This window comes from Perognathus longimembris, chromosome 13 (assembly GCF_023159225.1).
Source record: "Perognathus longimembris pacificus isolate PPM17 chromosome 13, ASM2315922v1, whole genome shotgun sequence".
NCBI classification, from domain to species: Eukaryota; Metazoa; Chordata; class Mammalia; order Rodentia; family Heteromyidae; genus Perognathus; species Perognathus longimembris.
In genome coordinates, this window is record NC_063173.1 from 52,830,187 (window position 1) to 52,838,517 (window position 8,331).

Consider the following 8,331-nt stretch of genomic DNA (forward strand, 5'->3'; position numbering starts at 1 on the left):
ATAGGATGGCTAAATCATTAGTATTTAGATTTTTATGCTGAGAACACTTAAAATCTGCTCTCAGCAATGTCTGAATGTAGGGTTTATTGTTGCTTGAACTTGCTGAAATTTTGTATGGCTTTGAGTAATTTCTCCCCAGTCCTACCAAAGTCTTACTGTTAGCCTCTATTTGACTCTCTGCTTATCTGGATTCAACTTTCTTCAACTCTGTTCTCACAAATAATTCTTTTTGCTTTTTATGGCTGAGTAGTATTTCATTGTGTATATGTAACACAGGTAGGAAACATACTTCTAAGTCCATGAGGGAGAGAGAATGTGTCATGTGCAAATCATATCCTGTGTAATAATCCTGTGGTTTAGCATTGCAATCTCATTAGTCCAAGAAGGAGGCTAAGGTTGAGAAAGGTTGATCAACTTGCTCTAGGTTTGAAAAGATCGAAACCTCTGCCTGATTTCAAAGTTCAGTCCTTCATACTGCATCTCAAAGTTTTATCTACTAAAGCATGTTTCTCCTGCTCTTGGAGATGACCTACACTTCCAGTGTGAGATCTGCAGAGGTTTGGAAATGCTTGAAGAAAGGATTTCCTAACCTTGGCACTGCCTGTTTACTATGAAGTCTGTGGGATGAACAAATTATTCCACTACATCACTCATACTCTTGTCAGAAAATGGTCCTTTCAGGGATTTCTGAGGTGTGTGAAAAATGTAAAGTACATTGTCAATCTGAAAGTTCACTCTATTACACAGCAACAATCACCAAAGTCAAACGACAGTCGCTTCGTCTCAGGGAGTTTTTGCTATTGTTGTAGTATTATGATTATTTATTTATTTACTTATTTATTTCAGCAAATGACTTTGTCTCATGGCAGAAAATGCCACCAGGGTGACAGAATTTATCCTGGTGGGGTTCCAGCTCCAGACATCATTGCGGGTGAGTTTCTTCTTTGTGTTCCTGGCCTTTTATCTGATCACCGTCGGGGGAAATCTAGGCATGATCATGTTAATTCAGAGTGACCGTCGGCTCCAGACACCCATGTATTTCTTCCTCAGCCACCTTTCCTTTTTGGATATTTGCTATTCTTCTGTTATTGTCCCTCAGTTGCTTGTGACCTTCGGGACGGCTAAGACGGTCATCACCTATGGACGTTGTGCCACCCAGTTCTTCTTTTTTACCCTCTATGCTAGCACGGAATGTTTCCTTTTGGCTGTGATGGCCTATGACCGCTACGTGGCAGTGTGTAACCCTCTCCTCTATGCCGTGGCCATGACACCACAGAAACGTGTGGGGCTGGTGATGGCCGCTTATGGTGGCGCCATGGTGAATACTGTGATCCGCACGGGGTGTACCTTCTCCATCTCCTTTTGTAAGTCCAACCAAGTGGACTTTTTCTTCTGTGACCTGCCACCGCTATTGAAGCTGGTCTGTAGTGAGACCAGGCGCAAAGAGCAGGTCATCTTCCTCTTTGCTTTTTTGGTGATCACAACCAGCATCCTGATCATTCTTACGTCATATCTATTCATCATTCGGGCGATTCTGAAGATCCGTACAGCCGGCGGCAAAGCCAAGACCTTCTCCACCTGCGCCTCTCACATGACTGCAGTGGCTCTTTTCTTTGGAACACTCATCTTTATGTACCTGAAAAGCAACATGGGTAAATCCCTCTGGGAAGACAAGATTGTGTCTGTCTTTTATACTGTCATCATCCCCATGCTAAACCCAATGATCTACAGCCTGAGGAACAAGGAAGTGAAGGAAGCGCTGAACAAAGTTGCTCAAAGAATGAGGGTATCCCGAGCAGAGTAGGTTTGGAGCTCCCTATACCCAGAAGTTCCCACAAATCATTCTTTGGGATTTTTTTTTTCTTATCCTGTTAACACATGAACCAGATGTCGTCTTACCAAGACATGTTGAAAGACAAAAATGTAAGTCTGGGTTCCAGAAATTAAAAATAAACTATTTGATCTCGAGCCAGAAAGAATCTCTCTCAATTTTCTCTTCAGAAACATTTCTTCCTTGCGGTGAGTAAAGATAAAGAGGTCTCGAGCCAGAATCAAGAGAGATGGAGTGGCAAAGTTTTTTTTTTTAAATAAATAATAACATGTTATAGAATCTAAGATTTATTTTTCTTGCCTGTTCCGGCTATTGTTGAAGTTTTCTTTTTCCAGCTACTTGAATCCTTTTACTGCAAAGTGAATTTTTGCACCTAGAACAATGATAAAACAGCAATCCACTTTTAATATAGCAGGGCAGTCAGTTCTTTTTAGTTACAGATTTGAGCCTAGAATAATGACGAAGTAATGGCTCACTTTTAGTCTGGTAGAGAAGTCAATATTTTGGTTATGGACTATGGAGTAGATTTCAACTCTGACTAACGAAACATTTTTAGACATGTCATATACAACTTAAGTTCTTGTCATGGAAGAATACAAGCACTAACCAGAATAAGAAAAAAATGAGAGGAAAAGAAATGTGATATAGAAAATGTTCCACTAGAATCTGTTAGTCTATTTCCCAAGGTGATATAGAGGACTAAGACATTATAGCATTGGAGAAAGATGTAATGGTTTGTGTCAATTATTGGAGAAGTTAGATCTTGATGTCACACTAAACTGAATCATACATACAACAATGTAATATTTCCTGATCAGTAAAGGTCAGGAGCTTTGTTTTATTTCTGAGTCACTGCTTATAGACATCTGCTCAATTAACTTGAGTTATTTCCTATCTTTCAGTAATGAAAATCACTATCTACTTTCATCTTCTCCAGGACATTTAGGTTTTTTTCTTTTGTCATAAGACAAAGAACTATGAATCTGTCACTCTTTAATTACCCCATATCTGATAGAAACATTACTTGAGAAACATCTCCATGGATACCTCATTCTGACCCATCAATTTAGTAAATATTCACAGACTACCTGCTGTGTATCATACGTGATATTAGGTTCAGAACAAAGTGGTAAAAAAAGACAGGTATGGATTTTCCTGCATAGAGAGTAGAATCTAGGACATAGATAATTAATAATTTAGACAGTATTATAGATAGGCAGTGTTTTTTTATTTAACATAATTTGGAAAATGGAAGGAGAAGAAACATGGAGAAACATACATCCTAACAGGGTTCTCAGTTTGGTATGGCCAGACCACATCTCCCTGAAGATCTAATATATAAGCAGAGACCTAAGAATAATAGTCATGAATGAAAAATAGTCATGAATGAGGGGAGACTTTTCAGACAGAAAGAATTGTGAATGCTACAGCCTGTGAAATAGGATGCTTTGAAGGACTGTAGGCTGAGGGAGAGGGGCTTAGTGTGAGATGCAGCTGGTGAATTTAGAAGGAACCAGGACAAGAGCCTTGTAGATTTACTTAGGAACTTGAGGAATTTATTTCAAGAGCAGAGCGTGAAATGCTTAGCTGTGAATTTTGAAAAGATCCATTTGGTTGTAGTGTGATGCATGGTGGGGGGGGGGGGAGTGGACTCAGTTGTCTAAGAAACACTACTGGATGGATCCCAGAACTTGACATTTGACTTCCATGCACTACTTATGCTTCACTCTCAAATATCTTAGACTATAAGCAAAGTTAGGAGGTTCATGATTGTGATGTCAGTTTAGGGCAGATGGTTGAACAATGCTAACTTGACCCAATATAATTTGGAGGTGTTCATCTTTAATTGGTGAACATTTCCTCCCATACAATCTGACCTTGCTCAGGAACATAATTGTTTTCTCATTAAAATGCTCACACACAACGGATAAAAAGACCAATGACTCCAAAAGCAATACTTACAAAACTATTTAGTGTAAAACAATTGAACAACTCATGGGGGACGGGGTAAAGGGAAAGAGGGAGGGGGGATATGAGGGAGGAGGTAACAAGTTATACAAGAAATGTACCCACGGCCTATGTATTAAACTGTAACCCCTCTGTACATCACTTTGACAATAAATAAGTAATTAAAAAATAAAATAAAATGCTCATACAAGGGTTGGATATAGTGGTACTCATCTATAATCCTAGCACTCTGGAGGTTGAGTAAGGAGAATTGTGGACTTAAGGTCAGCCAGGGCTAAATAGTGAGACCCTCTTTCAAAAAAACCAAACATATGCTGTAGGGTTCAACACATTCCTTCTCACCTCTTAGGACACATTAGGTAGGCTGTGTTAGTGAGCTAAATAAAACATGCCTTGCATGCTTCTTGAGAGTTCAAGACACTTTAAAGAATACAAAGAAATATTGGTGTCTGTAGAAGTGACTTAGGTATGCACCAAGTAGGTAAAATAAAGTGAAGTTTTAGTGTTTTGGGTGAATATTTTCTTGAGGAAATGGTATTTATGCTGTTTTGCCAATTGATTATGTAATAAATGAATGGAAACGTTGATAAAATACTTGTGTCCTTATTTCAGTGTGTGTGTGTGTGTGTGTGTGTGTGTGTGTGTGTGTGTGTGTGTGTGTGGGTTTTACTGTGGCCTGGCCTTTTGAAAAAGTTAGACATTGAGCCTTGCATATTTTTCTTCCCAGGCTGGTTTTGAACTGTGATCTTCTTGTATGAGCCCCTTGATTAGCTACGATATCAGATGTGAGCCACAGATGCCTAGCATAGTCTTACTCTTAATATGCACTTTACCTGTAATCATTTAGAGGCACAATCAAGTCAATAATCTTGGAATATTTTTCCCCCTCAAACTACCTTTTGAAAAATTTGTGGCAGTGCTAGAATTTTGAATTCCAGGCCTTCATTTTGCTCTACTTGCCCATTCTGTTGGTGCTCTACCACTTGAACTACATTTCTAGCCCTGCTTTTTGTTGGCTAATTTAGAGACAGTCTCATGGACTTTTCCACTTGAGCTGGCCTCAAGCCATGCTCATTTGGGTATCAGCTTCTTGAGTAACTAAAGTGATAGATATGAAACACTGGTGTCCAACTCCCCTTTCAAATTTCGAATCCATTTTTCTCCCATAGAAAATAGGCTTCAAAAGGATAAATTTTCAGTTCTAATACTCTAGCTTCAATCTACTTAAAATTGGAATTGAAAAAAAAAATGAAGGTCTTAAACTGTAACTCATTTAACATAGCATTCCAACAGGCCAAAGCACTCTGTCTCTGTCATCATATAAAGCAACCCTAGTACTTAAATTGTGGGTTTTTATTTTTCCTACATATTAATTTTCATGAAGGAGTATATATATAAAGACAAATTAACTAGATTATCAGCACAGGGGCCAGGTGTAAAGGGGAAATAAAAGAGTATGACCTGTATAACACATGGTTCTGAACCCTTAATAGAATGGCATTTTCATATATTTGCTTTTGTATATGGGATTGAATTGAATCTAGAGGTATCATCATGTTATAGATAAGAGCAAAACCATCACATTTTTTGGCCATAATGCTCAATATAGGACACATAAAAATACTTCTCAGAGTGTTGGTGCCTTATGCCTGTAATTCTAGTGAGCTTTGAGGAGCACAGTTCAAAACTAGCCTGATCCAGAAAGTCTATGAGACTTTTATTCCAATTTTTAACCACCAGAAAACCAGAAGTGGCTCTGTAGCTCAAAGTGGTAGAGTACTAGCCTTGAGCAAAATAGGTCAGGGACAGAGCCCAGAGCCTGAGTTTAAGCCCCAAGACAACAACAACAACAACAACAACAACAAAAAAAAAACAAACCATTAAAAAAAAACCCAAATAAAACACACACAAAAAATACTTCTCAGATATCTCCCCTACCTTTGCTGAATTCCTACTTGTCTAATCTATGGAAAGAAAAACACCATCACAGTCATATGCAAATGACCACAAATACACTTCCATTTCCCATGAGTCTATCTCTTTTTTTTTTTTTTTTAAAGCAATAGGGGCAGAGAGTAGAAAGAGTGAAGCATTTTGTTACGAGGGTTGCACTGGTGAAGGAATTCACAGAAGGTAACTCTAGGTTCTGAACCTCAGGTTGCCTCAAATAATTTATTTTTTTCCTTGACTCTTATTAGATGTAGCATGTCCAGGAGGATGACGCACTGGAGATTGGGGACAGTTCACAGAAGTGAAAAACTAGGCCGGCGGCTTCCCTGCGGTGGATCTGGAATGTTGCTTGTGGAGATCAAGAGGGACATGACACAATTCATCCTTTTCATCCTATTGGAAAAGAAAAAAAAAACAACAACACCTCAGCTATTTCTACTATTCGCCTTCAAAAGTCCTGATGCTTTCTGAAAATAGTTAAAAAGAACATTGTGTTAATTTCTTTTTCTCAACATACCATTGTCCTTATTTAAAATATAGCAGTGAAAACACAAAAATAAGACATGGCAAAATCAATAAAGAAAAGTAAGTTTTACTTGTGATGGGATGAATATGTGAACTCTTCCTCATTCTATTCTGGTTAAATTTTCTTTCTTAGGATTGGAAATGTTCCAAAAGCCCTTTTGCACTTGCTGCTTACTGGACTTGCTGGAAGTAGAACCTAGAACATCTTATCAATGGATTTATTTAAATATCATTGTTTTTGCCAGTCCTGAAGCTTGAACTCAGGGCCTGGGGCACTGTCCTTGAGCTTCTTTAGCTAAGGCTAGCACTCTATCACTCGAGCTATAGCATCACTTCTAACTTTTTCTTCTTTTTTTTTTATCACTTATTTATTGTCCAAGCGATGTACAGAGGGTTTATAGTTTCATACGTTAGGCCATGGGTACATTTCTTGTACTATTTGTTACCTCCTTCCTCATTCCCCCCTCCCCCTCCCCTCCTCCTTCTCCCCCCCCATGAGGTGTTCAGTTGGTTTACACCAAATGGTTTTGCAAGTATTGCTTTTGGAGTCATTTGTCTTTTTATCTTTTGTCTCTTGGTTTTGATATTCCCTTTCACTTCCCTAGTTCTAATACCAGTATATACAGTATCCACGGTACTCAGTTGAGATACAGTGATAGTGCGGGTACAACCACAGGAAGGGGATACAAGAGGATCATTAACAATAGAAGCTATGGTTTCATATGGCATGTTAAAAGTAATTACAACATTGATCTAAGTCGTTTCCATAACATGGAGTTCATTTCACTTAGCATCATCTTATGCATTCATAAGGGCATAGCTATTAGGCTCTTGTGATTCTCTGCTGTGACTAGCCTAAACTTGTGCTAATTATTCCCTATGAGGGAAACCATAGAGTCCATGTTTCTTTGGGTCTGGCTCACTTCACTTAGTATAATTTTTTTCCAAGTCCTTCCATTTCCTTACGAATGGGGCAATATCATTCATTCTGATAGAGCCATAAAATTCCATTGTGTATATGTACCACATTTTCCTGATCCATTTGTCTACTGAGGGGCATCTGGGTTGGTTCCATATTTTAGCTATGACAAATTGTGCTGCGATGAACATTGTTGTGCTGGTGGCTTTAGTGTGTTTTTGTTTGTAGTTTTTTGGGTAGATGCCCCAAAGTGGGGCTGCTGGGTTATAGGGGAGTTCTATGTTTAGCCTTCTGACACTTCCAACTCTTTCTATTTACGTGGTACTGAGGAATCAAACCCAGGGCTTCATGCATGCTAGGTAAGCACTCTACCACTAAGCCAAATTTCCAGCCCCTAAATATTAATTTTTTGAAAGTAGTTCAATAAACTAATTTTTGTTGAGGGGATGCTATATACTAGGTATTTAGACCAATGAAGAAAATAGACTAAAACCTCTGCCTGTGTGAGTCTTACATTGTCACAGAGGAGATAGATAAGAAACAGCAAAGATAGCTGGGCAACAGTAGCCCTCACCTGTCATCCAAGTTACTCAGGAGACTGAGATCTGAGGATCATGGTTCAAAGCCAGCCCAGGCAGGAAAGTCCATGAGACTCTTATCCCCAATTAGCCACCAGAAAACCAGAAGTGGTGCTGTGGCTCAAAGTGTTAGAGTGCTAGCCTTGAGCTGAAGAACTCAGAGACAGTGCCCAAGCCCTGAGTTCAAGCTCCGTGACCCACTCCACCCCCCAAAAAAGGAATAGTTAAAATAATGTATAAGTAAATATTATAGATAGTAGGTAATATATTTTAAAATGTGTTAAGTGTGTTAAATTCTCCGGAAAAACTGCGATGTGATTCTTACAATCTAAAAGAGAAATCTCCTATACCAGCTCTTTCTTCACAAACGGTTAATTATTTCCTTTCTAGGGTGAATATAATCTGTATTATTTCAATAATTATAAAACAGTACTCTGTCCCAGAGCTTTATAGCTCCATCATTGCTTTGCTGGGTTGAAGGGAGGGGAAGCTGAAGCCTCTAGGGACAAGCAAGGTAAGCTGGGTATCCTGGGTGACAGATTCAGATAATTCCTCAAGGC

At 38.8% G+C, this 8,331-nt stretch overlaps 1 protein-coding gene across 1 annotated transcript; it reads left to right on the forward strand.

The window, feature by feature from the left end:
* The first annotated feature begins 862 nt into the window (after positions 1-862).
* LOC125362580 (olfactory receptor 9I1-like) lies at positions 863-1,804 on the forward strand. The gene has a single exon (XM_048361402.1). The coding sequence runs from the start codon at positions 863-865 to the stop codon at positions 1,802-1,804; it is 942 nt and encodes a 313-aa protein (XP_048217359.1).
* Positions 1,805-8,331: the final 6,527 nt, after the last annotated feature.

Bases quoted from the DNA above. Each gene is read 5' to 3' on its own strand.
- LOC125362580 (XM_048361402.1), top strand. From the start codon at position 863: ATGGCAGAAAATGCCACCAGGGTGACAGAATTTATCCTGGTGGGGTTC.